Source organism: Rhincodon typus, chromosome 1, assembly GCF_021869965.1.
Source record: "Rhincodon typus isolate 14 chromosome 1, sRhiTyp1.1, whole genome shotgun sequence".
Classification (NCBI taxonomy): domain Eukaryota; kingdom Metazoa; phylum Chordata; class Chondrichthyes; order Orectolobiformes; family Rhincodontidae; genus Rhincodon; species Rhincodon typus.
In genome coordinates, this window is record NC_063332.1 from 116823969 (window position 1) to 116840130 (window position 16162).

The following is a 16162-nucleotide window of genomic DNA, read 5'->3' on the forward strand; positions in this document are numbered from 1 at the left end:
TGATGAAGGGTCTAGGCCCGAAACGTCAGCCTCTCTGCTCCTATGATGCTGCTTGGCCTGCTGTGTTCATCCAGCCCTGCACCTTATGCTTTTCAATGTTGGTTTGAAGACAGGAGCATGTAATATCCAGCAGATGGCCTTCGCATCGGCTACCTGTCCCTGCCTGAGATTTACAGGCAGGCTCTCTATAACTTGCCCACCTTTCGGCCTCTTGAAGCCCTTAGGTGGCTAATTAAGTCACTTAGGCACCTCATCCTGCCGTCCCTGGTATTTTCATTTGAGCCCTAAGTCCTTTGGCAAGAAAGATTCAAATGGGTGACTGACACAGTGTAAACCACCTTCCCTTAGAAACAGTGTATATCAGCACTATTGCTCAGAATCAGTGCACAGTCCTTGACAGGGATTTGTCTCCTTCAGGTGGAATCAGATCAAGAGAGACTGAGGGAAAACCCTGGGAAGAGTTCCCAAAAGTTCAGCCGAGCGCAGGATGCTGCCTTCACAATATTAGTGAGATCACACACTCTGTGCCAGCTGCCTGTTCATCCTCTGGTATCAGTGAACAATCTGTAGCTGTCATGGACGAATACTTTCTTGTCTAAATAACCAGTATACCATAACTAAATTGCTACCTCTTTACAAATTTAGCAAACTATTGAAAATACAATCTGTCAACTGCTTATTTTAAGGTAACTGTGGTCACGTATGCCCCAAAATCTAACGATATTTACCCTGATCCATACTACAGGGGAGAGATTATCTATCGAGCAGCCTGCCTGCCCTTGGGCCTATTGAACACCTGCAAGTGAACATTCAGCTGCCACTTAAGGGCCTGATTCCAACCCTATTTTAAAGTTTCTATCCACAAGGAAAGGTAGGGGCATGAGCTTTCTCTGCTGGGGTGCTGGAAGGCACAGAAAGGGGATAAGCTAATTGGGGACCCTGTGTCCATTGGGAATGTTCTGTGTCCACTGAGGAGTAATCTGTCACCCCATAGAATACACCCAAGAATATGTACTTGAGATGCCGTAACCTACAGGGCTACAGAGGCAAGAGTTGGAGTTTGTGACTAAGTTCGATGGATCCTTTTTGGCTGGAATGGACATGATGGTCAAAATGCCGCCTCCTTTGGTGAAAGCCATTTAATGCCTCTAACAGAATATCCAGGAATCAACAAAGCTGGACCCAGATAAAGAAATTGCAAGAAAGATGCTATGGTCAAATGTATTCATTTGTATTCAAAGTATCCCATTTGTTCATTGAATAAGGGCTTTGCTGGCTAATTCAGCATTTATTGCCCACCCCCTACTTGCCCTTGAGAAGATGATGGTGAACTCCAGGTACGGAGAGACAATAAATGCTTGTCCAGCCAGTGAATGAATAAAGAAAAACAAGTGATAATGCATCACAGCCACTATCACAGACCACGTTGTTTGATACAGTAAGACAAAGACTCTATCAGGATGCTATGGAAGTTAAAGTACTCAAGCAAATGGTTATTTTTTTAATTCTCACTGACAGCTTATGCCTGCTTTCTTTTATAGTTATGCGTGGGGATTTAATGAGTTTCAGATCATGACTCTAAAATCCCATGACAATATTTACCTTCATGAGAATTTACACCTACTCCATCAGTTTGTGACTTTCACACTGTAACTAAAAACCCTTTTAACAGCCAAAATGTGGCCTGTTTGAAGATGTCACCCTCCCCATTCCACCTGGTAACGTTTTGAGCTGTCAGAAATGGGGCCATGAATTCTGACATCAGTTCCTGCTCACCATTTTTAGCAGTTGACTTGGCATATCCGCAAATATCAAGCCCTTGGATTCCAACTATTGAAAGACCATCAGATGTAGGAGCAGAAGTAGGCCATTCAGCCAATCAAATTTACACCCCCATTCAATGAGATCCTGGCTGATCTGATAATCCTCAAATCCACTTTCCTGTCTTTTCCCTCTAACACTAGGTTCCCACATTGATTAAAAAATGCCTCTTTCAGCCTTGAATAGGCTGAACGGCCTAGTCTTAACAGTATTTCAGTGGTAAAGAATTCCACAGATTCACTACCCTCAGGGAAGAAATTCCCCCTTAGCTCGGTCTTAAATGTGTGACCCCTATTAATGAGGCATCAGTAGCTCTGACCACAATTTTTCAATCTCCCTTAAATATGAAAATAGCATCTTAGGTGTAAAAAATAGTCATTGTAATGTTGATGTACAAGTATTGAGCACTGGATAAGTTCAGAAACATCAGTCCACATGTCTGGCACGTCAGAGAACCTTTCTGATGTTGCAGAAATGCAGGAAGTACTCAGAAATGCAAAGTCCCAAAACCAATTTCCATACGAGTAGACATGGAGTTGGCAGACAAAAATTCAGTTGCTTCCAATTAAATAAACCCACTGCAGAGTACACAGAAGAGACCAGTTCAGAGCAAACCTGTTTTCAGTGCATTTGTTTTGGACAACTGACGTTCCCCCTGTGGAAACAGTTCCAGTAGTGGCAGGGGTCAGGTGTCCTTTGACAAGAGAGGGTAGGTACCCTTTGGGATTGTTAGCAGTAGAGAAGATTATGTCTAAAAGCTACACAAACGTCTTGAAACTGTAAAGTTGTCAAAGTGTGAAGCTTGTCAAGCACTGTCAGGATCTGTCAAGAAGTATAAAACACAGCAACAACTGTCCACAAGTGCCAAACTCATCAAGCACCGTCAAGGAGTGCAGAATGTATCAATGACTGACAAAAAGTACCAGAAACATCAAGAACTGTCAAGGAGTGTCAAGGATATCAAGGTTTAATCAAGAAGTATCAAAAATATCCAGACCTGTCAGGAACTGACAAAGCTGTCAAGTCTTGTCACGGGTACTTGTGGATACTGGGTGGGTTGGCATGGTACATGAAGAGGTAAAAGAGATGAAAGTAGGTACTAAGATGGCATGGCCATAGAGTGTGGGTACAGGGTAATAGGGTGGCATACATTATTTGAGTAACATGGAGTATAGGTAGAGGGGCACAGGTTGGCATGGGGATGGGTAGATGGCATGAGGTGGCATGGATGAGGCACTGTAGGTGGATGGGGTGACAGTGTGAGGATGGATAAGGAGTGAGAGCTAGTGGAATATTTTATTCCTTTATTTTCATCTTTGGACATAGTGCTGGAATCCCTAGGTAGGTTTTCCTCCCAGTCAACTTTGGTAAATCACAGGCTACTCACGTTCTTCTTGGGTTGCCCAGCCCACTTTCTAATGGAGTATGTACCGACAGACCAAAAATGGGAACAGCAGACCGCCATTTTTAAAACCAGGTTTGGAGAGCCCATGAACCCTTGTTTCCATGTGCCTGAACCAGGAAAGTAAATTGAGGCCTTTAACTTTCATGATTAGTAGACAAATCTTGGAATCTATAATTTAAGATAAAATGCATGGATTTTAGTTGATGAAGATATGAATAAATTTTCTGAAGGTGTTCAGTAAGGTATCACACAATTGTATGAGAAAATTGAAGGCATATGCCACAAGAGAAATTTCAATGACATGTAAAAAAAAATTTAGATGATGGACAGGGGAGAAAAATAGTTCGGTAAATATACAGGAATTAGGTTGGAAAAGTGCTCTAAGTGGTATGTCCCCATGGTCACGTTGCTGTCATTTCAATACAATGACAATCAGCCAGACTGTCAGGCTGATGGCAGACTCCACTAGACTAGTATTTGGTAGTTGTCTTTGTGTCAACATTTACAAACATGTATTGGTATCTTACCTGTAATACTGCAAAGTAACCTGAGAGTTGGAGTGTCTCCACCGTAGCCGTTCATTAGCCCTTCAGTAGAGTATTTTGGAATAGGAATTGTCATCGTTATAGGTTTATGGAATTTCCTTCTTCGAGGCTCCAGGGTGACTATTGGACTGAAGGTTGCCTTGTTACCAAGAATTTTCTTGACTAGCTCAACATGCATGGGCTGGGCCTGGACATTAATAAAGGAAAACAGTAAAGACGCTTTTCAGCTAACAGTATCTGTAAAACAGCGAACTAATATTCCTACTTAAACATATTTGACGACTGGACCCAGGCATGCCACCTTGTTTAAAACTCTGGGAGATTAGTTACCTGGAGGCCAACTCTAATCCTTTTAGTTAATGCTCCCTCAGGGAAGACAGCTTGAACCTGTGGTACAACAGTACTGCTCAACACACCTCCTTCTGGCCCAATCAAGTTACTGTCCTGCCTGACCCTGGACACAACTGCAAAGTACTGTGGGAAATCCCTGGTGATGATACGGCAAATACGTTTTTTGTCAAGTTCCTCTGGGCTGTCAAGCACTGTAAATAGGAAAGAAAACACCATTATTGAAATTCTTCTGCTCAAACTGTATACGATGGGCATTAATTTACATTCTAATGATCAGTATGATCTGCTTATTTTAGAAACCAAAACTCTTGAATGTGATTCAATCAAAACATTGTTAATTTTTTTTTCAGAATGTATTGTTTATTCAATTTAGATCGATGAAATCAATATAAAGTTGGACTTTTTTATGGCAATGCATGGCCTGGGCCAAAATAGTTCGAATATTGTAATCATGCCAATGTTGGTGATGCAGTTAAAATGGTTAATATAATAATTCTGAGGAGTGAATGTATATGCACAAATATTCTGAAAGCCAGAGAGTCATTGCTTGTCAGGACTTAAGGTGACAGGAAAAAAGAGACATCACCTTCTTCAACACGCCTCTGCATTCCTCAAAAAAAAACCCAATACTCAACACCTATCTATGCATTCCTCAGAAGTATCCACTGCTGGCCTGAGCCCTTGAACCAATGCATAGCTGTCAGTAGCTGCCCTCCTACCAACTCTAAGAACTAAATCACTTATCTGGCCCCTTATGTACATGCCACCCTGGCATTTTACCCACCTGGTGCCCTTATCCCTTAACTAACTACCTCCCAATTCCACACTTACCAACCCAATTACCCTTTCAGAAGATCTGTCAAAGTGGTTGCATCTTTAAATCTCAGAATATGGTATCTACCGCTGTGAAAAACAGGGCACGGTGTGACTTCCCCTGATATCCTGCACTGCGAGGGATCTGTTGGATTTTGGGTATGCTCCACATTTCTCAAGGAGTCAGAATCAGAATTGCCAGCCAGACATGAAGAATTCATACTTGGTGGGAAAAGGTAGGAGTGGATTGCCAAACTGACCGCGATTGCTTTTCCTCTGAATATTTTGGGCCGTAAAAGTAGGTAAAGTGTCCAGACTTGAATACTGTAGAGTTGATATATTTTACAAAGACAGGTTAGAGAAATCCCATGAGAGATACGTACTAAAATATGTATTGTTGGTGCCTGAGAATGTATATGCTGAGAGTGGTGTAGGTTGGGTTTTGAGGATTCGAGAGACAAAGAATGATGTGATTCTAGTGAAAGCTGATGATGATAAGGACCTAAGTTACTGGCGTAATCAAGATCATTAAGTGTGCAATTTTAGAAAAGTGGTTTGCTAACCTTCGTCTGATAAAGGAGTCATGCAAAACTGATTAATCATAGGTTTCCGAAGACATCTGCAGACATCAACCCCAGCTGGCTCTGGCTCGAGCAATCAAATTATATAAGGTGAGAATGAAATTATATCTGACAATGTCTGATGACCTGCATTGTGGGAGTAGTAGCAGTTATGATGTTTGTGCGATAGAACAGAGAGATTATAATTAATTTAGCACAAGAGTTACCTAAATTCTTAATTATACAACCATAAACTAGAATTCTGATCAATTCAGATTTCACGTGGAATGTAAAAAGTGAAGTTCTGCCATTAAAAAATAAATGTCTAAAATAAACATTTCAATAATTTTTATTCTTGAATTGATGAGAGAGAACTCTGACTTGCTGAACTGGATGTAATTATTCTGTATGAAACAAGTTAATCTGTGACTGTACATGATTCTTTTCAAACATGGGTGTTGCATGTTAAGATATTTGTCTTCACACTGGAACACTAACATTGGCATTGTTACAGCCTCAGTTTCAGCACACACTTTTTTTCAAAAATTATTCAGTCCTTTTGCGATTCCCAACAAGATCCAAGGGTGAGGCCCACACCAGCCCACAAAACAAGCACAACTTTACATAGATTTAGTTGATCCAAATGAATTTTCAGGCTGGGATGAATGTCAGACCCATGATTATCTGAATATGTAATGAGATAAGTACAATGGCCCTTTGTTTTCTCATTACTTGTCTCTTGCACTACCCTCATTCCCCAAAGTTGGTACCTTCATCCATCCCATTCAATATTTCATTCAACTCTTCTTCAGTATATTCACACTGATGTTCCTTCCAGGTCTCCCCTGTTTCACTGCGCAGCACGACCAGTTCCCGTTCCTTCCCACGCACTGCCGCAAAGTGTGGAATCTCTACAATCACAGGCCTAAAACACCGGATGTTAAGAATGAGCATAATGTGGAAACAGACCTGATTCCAGCATGTCTAATGCTACTCTTTACCAATTGTATATAGTCAGTAACAAAGTGAGCTGGCATTCATTTTCAACATGGATAGGGACTACTGAATAACTAATGTAAGGTTAACCTAGTGTCATGCTATTTTGATCTAGTGACTTTTGAAATAAGAAGCATCTAAAATGTACTTTGCTTAATTTTTATTTTCTCTCCTTTTTCATATAAATGATCGTGCTAGGAGGTAATAATCATTCGTATTGAGATTTTCACCAAAACTGGTTAATGCTGGGGTGATAGAGATCAGAATTACTGATTCTCTCATTATTTATTGCTTTAATGGAATTAACTTCAACTGAAATTGCAATCAATATCCAAAATTCGATAAATGAAGGTGGGGTGCTGGAGCTGAATGGCATGCTGATAAACTGAAATTTGTGACATATTGCTGCTGAGAAACATCTTGTAAAGATCTTTGCAATTAATTAATATCCCAAAAGTTTATAATATAGACTTACTGGTTTCACTCCACATTCCACAAGGATTTGAAGCATTTCTGAACTTTGGTAAACTAACACAAATTTAATATTTTCATGACAAACATCATATCATACACAATATCAATTGTAAAACAACAAATGGATCAGAGTAACTTAAAGAAAGGAGATTTATGGTCAAAATACTAAAGAAAACTTTGAATTGAACTTAATTTTCTTACTGTTTTGCAAATCTCCCACCTTTTCACTATTGTATCTGAATGAACTGTTTATATAATGCATTTGTGCTGAATTTCTTTTAAATGTGTACATTAAATAATTACCTGCAGGAACTTGGACTTGATATTTAGTCTTTTGATTGTATTTTTTGTGCATATTTTGGCCTGATGTCTGATGGCCCCTTTAAGTAGGGAACAAAAGTAAGATAGCCTCAAAAATACTGTTACCAGGTGGCATGCCAATTGCAAGGCACCAGTCAGTCAATGTATTGGCAATAATCACTGTGGGAGGACAGTGAGACAAGAATGCTGATCTTTTCCCAATTGTGTTCAATTGAACCTTCTAAAAGTTCATTTTAAGCCTGTGAAGGGTCATAGTCCTAATTGTTAAAGTGGCGAATAGTTGATCCTTCAGAAAGTCACCAGCTGGAGATATGTGGGTACAGAATGAGGAGATAGTAATGGCTCTGGTCCCATGAGGAGGTCAGTAAGAAAAAGGAGGACTATGCAGTTCTGAAGGGGGTGCCCTGAGCACTAAACAAGTAGTACAATGAGTGCCTGGTCTTTTAACAGACTGTGCTAGTAGTGGGCCCACATTTCTCTTGGCTAATCTTTGCCTTTTTTAACATATCTATAAAAGCTTTTACAGTTGAGTTTTACGTTTCTTGCTAGCTTACTTTAAGATTGTATTTTCTTTTTCTTTATCAGTTTATGTTTCTCCTTTGTTGAATTCTAAGATACTCACAATCCTCAGTTATATTACATTCTTTGGCAATTTTATAAGTTCTCTGTCTTGATCTAACACAACACTGAATACGACAGTATAGCACAGGAACAGACCCTTCAGCCTACCATGTGTGTGCTGACCATGATGCCAGGCTAAACTAATTGCATCTGGCTGCACATGGTTCCTATCCCTCTATAACTGCCTGTTTATGTGTCTGTCTGAATGCCTCTTAAACATTGCTCCCCTATATGCTTCTGCCACCCCTCCCTTTAGCTATGGCTGAATCACCCTTCCTGCTAGGTTTCTGTGCCTCAAAAAGGAATCAAAAATGTGTTATAAAAGTGTATTAATTCTTTAAAGGATAGCCAATGCCAGCCTATTATCATACCTTTTAATGCAATTTCCAAGTAGCCAAAGCGAGTTTTTACCTCATAGCTTCACATTTTCCTTTGTTCAGATTTAAAACATACTTTAATATAAATTCAAGGCTTAAATCTGAAATTAAAGTTAGTTTCACATTGGAAGTATGTTTCGGACTCCAAAATAAAACCTGTTTCTAAACTCTATGGTAGAAATTCAGTTTTTGTCTTTAGTAAGAATATAAATCCTGGGTCATGTATTTGAACAAGGACTATTTCTTAAGAAAGTGACAAAACTGCTAGGATTTACTGAAATCGAACAGTGCAGCAATGCTATAATACATTGACACAGTAAAACGACAAATGCCAAAGGAATCATCAGTAATTAGTTCACATTCATCTCTGCTTGAAATTTAGCTATCAATGTCTTGACAGCCTTGTGTGGTAACAACATTGACTGTGTTTTTGCTAGTTCTGCAATAGTGATTCTGTTAATGTACTTGCTACTCAAAAATATGTTACATACCAAAGGAAGAGGAGCTGAAAGATCTGATCATCAAATAGTAGTGCAGATAAAATTGCCCACTAGCTGGTAATCAGAGAGCTCCTGGTCTAACATCTTCCCTTACATGGAGATCAATCACAGAACATGGTGGTACACGGCATCAGATGTGCAATGACAGCTCAAAGGGGTAAAACAACCAAGAACAACACAGACACTGCGGATGGTTAAAAAAATACAAATTAAGCAACAGCGTGAGAACAGTAATAGAATGAGCAGTAACAGTAATTAGAAAAATAACAGCAAAAGAAATTATAACATTTTCCACATGATTCCATGGATCAGCAACTACAAAATAATGCGAGGAACATCAAGAGATTTAAAAAAAAATAAAAAAAGTGAAAAGGGAATGAATGGGCAGAACAATCAAATTGATTGTATTACTATCAATGCGCATATTAAATATTTTACAATGTTCTCCTCTATCCTGACTATAGCTTCCTCATCTACATAAAAAAACTCACATGTTGTATAGAAATGAGGGAAAGTAATATAATTCACAGGACAGAAATGAGGAACAGGAAGAAACAATTAAACCACACTATTTATAAATAGTCAAGACACTAGATTTAACTTGTATTTTGGGATTTAAAAAGTTAAGTCTTATTCAGACTCAGGACTTAACCATTTTAAATCTTATCAGGATCCTAGCCTATCAATAGGTAACAAGACACGAGAAGTTCAGCACACTTGTATTACATCTTTCTAATCAAACTTATTTCAATTTCCATTTCACTTTGTTACAGACTACAATTTAATACACAGTTCAACAAGGGTAGGAAGATATGATTTAGTGGACATTATAAGATGTCCACTAACACATGAGGAATTAACATAAGGAATGAACAGGGAGGAAAGCAACAAAGGAAGTTCCTTACTACATTGAGCACATGCATTCCCAGCTACGACAACACTCATGACATAAAGCCACAGAACATCACAGTTTGTCTCGAGCAAAGATGATCTATATATAGATAATATATATAAATGAATATTTTATATATATTATACATCATATAAACACAGAAAGGGTAATATTTAGACGCATAAGGGACAATGGAAAAGGGTTAAAAAAATTAAATGTAAAGAATGTTGGAGAGGATTGCAGGGAATATGCATGGTGGCATCCAATGAATTCTTCTCTGAACATTTTGTGTTTCTCTCCTACCCAAGGAATTTGGTTCCTGAAGGCCCAAGCTGCAGGATTCGGCTAACCAAGCTTTCTCCCTCATTTAGCGGGGGAGGAGAGTTAGGAAGGTGTAGTTTACTGAGTAAATCCAAAGCAGCAGTAGAAGAGAGATAAAAAAAAGTATAAAACCAACAAACATTTAGTCTTTGTCTTGGTTGCAGTTTTTTTTTGTTATTCAAACCTATATTGCTTGCCTATCATGAAATCAACAAGCAATCAATACTTTTTTTTAAAATATATGCTGGAATGCTTGACAAATTATTAGGAATTTTACAAGGGTGCAATGAAGACTTTTATTAGTGATATTAGTGATTGAGAAGGAGCATAATTGATAGCCGATGTTCTAGATATTATACTTTACAAGTTAAAAATTGCTGATTGAAAATTGATTCTGTAATGCCTGAACAATCACTTGAAATGATTGTTATGAAATGTTTAATTCCTCTCTTATTTTCCTAATTTCCTCCCCTGTCTTTTATACTGCTAAAGTTAATAAGTTAACCGTAATAACAAAACTTGACAGTTCAAAAGATGTTTCATACCGGTTAATTAAAAGGTTAACTTGCCAAAAGGAAACCAGAGATGGTGGCATAAGGTAGATAGGTGGAGAATGGAAAGGTAGGGGGTGAGGGTGGCGAAGAAGCACATATGTAAGTACTATGTGACGTATGCAAATAACACATACTACCTTTTTTCCCCTACCTGGATGCCAGTGCAGATATCTGTATTAGTACAGATCTGTACAAATACATATCTGTAATGTTAATACTTAATAGGGTTTTGCATTCATCGTCCATCTACCACTCCTTAGCTTCAGCAAGATTAGACAATCAATCGGTCCACACATTTACTGGCTGGTATCTCATTGACTTTATTGGACATTATTAAATTGATTATTGATCTTGAGATATTAGTTTAATGTTGAGTAAAAGTCATAATTCTACAATACTGATTAACCATCCAAATAAAATCCACACAAGATAGTCCAAAACTTTATGTACAATTCAAATCCCATTCATTGCAGTGGAAAGAGAAAGGACTAAGGTTATGATATGTCAATGGATTAGTAGGGTTGATTAATCAAAACAGAATGCCTTGTGGAACATAATGGAGACGCCCCGTTCCCTAGATTCTTATCTTCTTATATAGCACATACCTAACATAACAAACTGAAGAAAATATTGCAAGTTATAATTTGAGACTGTACCATTGAGTATTATTCCTTTGGTTCTTGTTCCATAGTGGCTGGTTAATGATTAGTGATTGTACTCTAATGATGAGCAAAGACAAAGCTTGCTGTGGATCTTTTTGAAGCATTTTGATTACATTGTGTTGGAAATGAAACATATTACAGTATTTTATGATGTTAGAGATGCAGCATTCACATTTCACAATTAACACTAAAACGCATCCGGCTTAAATTTTTCATTTTTTTGTAAATTATGGTTAGACACTACCGTCTGTTAGTATACCACACTGCTCAGCAATGTAGATTCACAAGTTCTTCAGTGATTGCATATGAGCATGCTGACCTTGTCCAAAGAATCATTTATTGACAAAGTAATCTTTGGAAGGGTCACCGGACCCAAAACATTATCTCTGATTTTTTTCTTCACAGATGCTGCCAGACTTGTTGAGCTTTTCCAGCAACTTCTGTTTTTGTTCCTGATTTACAGCATCCGCAGTTCTTTTGGTTTTAATCTTTTGCTTTTTTCATTGCAAACATATGTTTTTAGATTTAGCAAAATTAACAGGATATAATGCTGCCTTTGGATTGATAATGACTGTATTTTAGATCGATCAGAAAATAGATGTTGGATTTGTTTGTCAGATTTGCATGTTTTGGAACTTACCCAAGGAACTGGGCACCTGATGGTCCAACTTCAATTAGCCGACTGGCATGGCCCTCTCCTTCCACCATAGGAGGCATTGTGGCCAGTCGGTGACGTTTGACCAGGCGGCACGTCACACGTGTTGGGGCTGTACACTTCCGAGGGGGAATAATAATTCGCAGCCCATTATGGCGGCAGCCCCGCATGGATCCACCACGTGCATCCACCATGAAACTAACCAGGAAACTGCAAGTAAATACAAAGTTTTTATTATCCGCTTTATTCTTCCAATGGAGTGTTATTTTTGACTGGAGCAATGGAGTGGTGGCTGTTCATTCACACAAACCAGAACAGAAATTGTGACAGGGAACAATTACTCAACCTGAGACCACATAGAACATTTGTAATGTAAAGGTGCAGGCTGTAGTGAATTCTTAGACATCAGCCAAATAATGCAGCCTCCTTCAGGGTTCATCCCACCTTCAGGAAGACCAAGTGATATTTCCACTCATCACTTATCTGTGGCCTCAATAAACAGCACTCTTTTTTTGATTTATTTGATAAACTGAATGGGACTGTTGTGGTACCATCAGAGTTTTAAAGCTACTGTAATGATGCTAAGGTACTGGGCTGTGGGAAGAATGAATTGTGGTTCCTCTGAATTCACAGGGAAGGGACGGGAAAGTTGATTACAGTGTAAATGATCACAAAAATAACGTTTTTCTTTATACAAATTTACCTCTGCTCAAAATCCACAGCCTTTCAACTCCTTCTCCAGCTTAAAGTCACGTATCTAATACAGTCATATATCTGATTAAATTAGACACAATTCACACTAATATTTTTCATTCAACAAAGCTGTTTTGGATTCATGCACTCTAAAGACTAAACTTTGAGAGCAAGCAATCTAATCAACAGTCTCCAAAAAGTACCTTTAACAGGACATCTTATAACAAATGGAAGCATCAGCCAACTGTATTCTGGACAGAGACCAGGGGTAGGTCTGGCATTCCCAGTTAAGCAAGTCTATATTTCTGATCGATCACACTGATGACATATTGCTCATTAAAGATGAACAAAAAATTACAACTGCATTTTACACCTCCCACATAATATAACAGGTGGACGAGGGTCTATTAAGGCCTTGAGTTGCCATTTAGAGGGCACCTAAGGCCCCTTTACACCTCCTCCACCATTATAGAGTGGGTAAGGTAAGGCAAAAGTAAGGTTGCTTACTCCCTACTTTACCAATTAAGGATGACAGCAAGAGAGAAATCTTTAGAGTCAACTATACCAATATGGTACATCCCCTTTGTACCTCCTGCCTTGGTGTCTAAAAATGAACTCTCTGCAACAGTCCTCTCCTTAGGATGCTTGATCCTCTCTGACAAAAACGCTGATCCTATCTTTCATGAAAATTCTTGCAGATAATCTTCATAGAACATGTAGTCCCAGCAATGGCCACTACAGCATTTTGGCGCTGCTGGGAGCACTTGACTGCCAGTCAATCAGTTTGGTTAGGAACTCTCCAGGGCAAGTCTAACTGTCAACGAAGGGCAGGAAGTCCACTCTCAATCTGTGAAGGCTACTGCTCACGTATTATCAAATCTGCAAAAACTGCCGGCGACCATTTCTGCTGGAGTGTGGCGACTAAAGTCATTCCCCACCATCATTGTGTAGTTCATCCCCTAGAAGCTGTGTGGTATGGGCTATATTCATTGTCAGAAAGATGGAGACTAGAAGTTTTATAATGAATGGAGCTTTTTGTTTAGTACAAATACCTGTTTAATGTATATTTAACCGTATTATGTAAATTTGTTTGAAACTTAAATTAGCATTAAAACATAGTCACCATGACCGTGGCTAAATAGCAGCTTCTATTTGACAACATTAGAAAAAATAAGAGAGTTACCTTTTGCGTACTAACAACATAAGACAGAATTTATGGTCAGAATCAATTCTTACCTCATTGCCTTATGCCCAGAAGGATTTTATAAACTTAAAAAAAAATAAGCAATCAAACAAAGTGAGTTCCTTTCCGCTGATTACTGTACCTCCATAAAACAAACAACCGGCTCTGCATATTTTGCATCAGTCAATTTTGGGCATTTAAACCTGAGCTACTTGTTGGGAGTAGCTGACACAATGTCCTGAATCTTTGCTCCTGGGTCGAGAGTGAAAAGTTGGGGCATCTTCTGGTTCCGCAAAGCTGACCCACAAAGAAATGCCCCGGAAGGTCAAATTTTTATTCCTGGGTGGTAAGACACCCTGGAATTTTGGCTGGAAAAGCCCAGAACAAGAGTGGAAGTTGCCAGGTTCAGAGGCAAGCTGACTGGGAGGATTGCCTTCATGCACTGGAACTGTATTGAACTTGAAATTTTAAAGAATAAATCTTCCCTCCAACCCGAAGCTTCCCTCCACAGACCAACATGGCTCCTCGTGCTAAAGTGTATGAAAGTGCACAAAACACCCCTTTACAACCTGCCAGACCAATCAAAGCTCCCCACCTAGATCCCCATGGCTTTTTAAATCCCCTAAATCAATTTATTGCTAATCATGTCCCATCTGCCTCCCTTCACCCTTATGCCTGCCAATCCAACTCATCTAGTAGCTGCCATGGGAAGACCTTAGGATCCATGCAGAGATAGGACTAATAAAGTCCTATAAAAATACATTTGGTGTCCAAGTGAGGGGGACAGGTACATTTAGGTGCGACTGACTCCTCACCTCCACCAATGAAAAACTCATCATGCCACTTAAGAGGTTATTGGTGAATCACAACCCTCGGTAGAGGAGGCCTGCATCAGCAGAAGGTGATGGACAGAGGCCAACAGCTTCTGGGTCCTACAGATCAATTTCGCTGAGGCCCAGGCTTCGGGGATGCAGCAGCAAAAAAGGAGGTTTTCATCTTTTAGGTCTCACAGGACGAGAGTCATGGGGAGAGGAAGTTCAGAAGCAAAGGCATGGAATTGGTCTTCAGTGGTCAATCTCTTTTTCCAGCCCTATCCCCAGTTGGCTCCACTTGGGGTGATAATAAAGCTCCCTTCAACAACCCAGCAGATAGAACACCCAGCTTTCTCAGTCGAGAAACTAACCACTTTTCTCATCTGCTGGGCAAGTAGGTTATCAGGCATTTTGATGAGTCACTTTACTGCTCATTAATAGATCAATTAAGGGATTTAATTGCTGGTGAATCAAGCAGATCACCAATGCATCTTCGCATCCAGCACTTAGTCACTGGGACGCTGATAAGGGGACATGTATTCCTCCAGGGCCATATTGCCCCATTATCTGCCCTTCTCACTACCTCCAGTGATGGCATAATCATGTTAAAAGTGCAGATTTTGGGCTTCACTATATTGGAAATAACTCTGAAATTCTATTAACTTAATTTACATTCCCTAAATTAAATAAAGCCTTACTACAAAAACTGCTTCTTGAACATGCTTTATAGCAACAAACACTGGAATTCATTGAAGTTGTGACACTTGACACTTATTGGTCTCTTTAATATGGCAACAATCTCAGAATAAGTGACAGGCAAAATGAGGAAGCCTTTTTTCTCCCCCACTCTGTGGTGAACCTTTGGAATTATTCACCCTAAATGGCTGCTATGGCTGAATCATTAAGTGTGTTCAATACAGAGATTGAGATATTTCTGTGTATTAAAATCATTGCGGGAGACAGGGGCAGTACAGGAAAATGGTGTAGAAGTAAAAGATCAGCCATGATCTCAGTGAGTGGCATTCTGGGCTCAACTGGCTGAATGGCCTACTCCTGTTCCCATTTCTTATCTTCTTTGACCTCTTGACATTAACAGATCCTTGTGGCAGGTGCTTCTGGCAGTTTTGACATTTGATCTTGATAGGTTTGCTGGCAGGTCTCATGGGTCTAACAATATCGGGTTCATGCATTTTCTATACATATTCATGCCTTTTTTTTAACAATTCCAAAGGATACATTACCTCCCGTAAAGATGTAGCATGAGCAGCTCCAATGGAGTACCTTACTTCTCTGAGAGGGTGGGGGACCCTGGTTATCTAAGTGAATCACAAAGTTCATACATCCTCTTATCAGGTCTAATCTGCATACTACATTGTCCAGGGCTACAACTTCTCCTAGTTCTGTGGAGGCAGCTGATAATTTAAATAGCCAGCTGCCTCCATAATGTACACAAAACACAGCCAGTCCCTTTTCTCACCCCCATGAAAATGGTAAATATCACTGAGGTTGTTGACTTGCTCGTCGAACTGGCTTGTTTTCATTCAGACGTTTCGTCACCATGCTAGGTGACATCATCAGTGAGGCCTCCGATGAAGCGATGTTATTC

General features: G+C 39.4%; 1 protein-coding gene across 1 annotated transcript in view; it reads right to left on the reverse strand.

Annotated features, from left to right (window-relative positions):
- The window catches only part of LOC109928744 (ankyrin-2-like), a 909810-nt gene that overhangs the window by 88207 nt on the left and 805441 nt on the right, over positions 1 to 16162 (reverse strand). The window contains exons 28-31 of the mRNA XM_048605114.1: positions 11854 to 12078; positions 6266 to 6420; positions 4102 to 4313; positions 3754 to 3958 (exon numbers count right to left, since the gene is read on the reverse strand). Coding sequence (XP_048461071.1) covers positions 3754 to 3958; positions 4102 to 4313; positions 6266 to 6420; positions 11854 to 12078 — 797 coding nt within the window. The remainder of the gene's footprint in view (positions 1 to 3753; positions 3959 to 4101; positions 4314 to 6265; positions 6421 to 11853; positions 12079 to 16162) is intronic.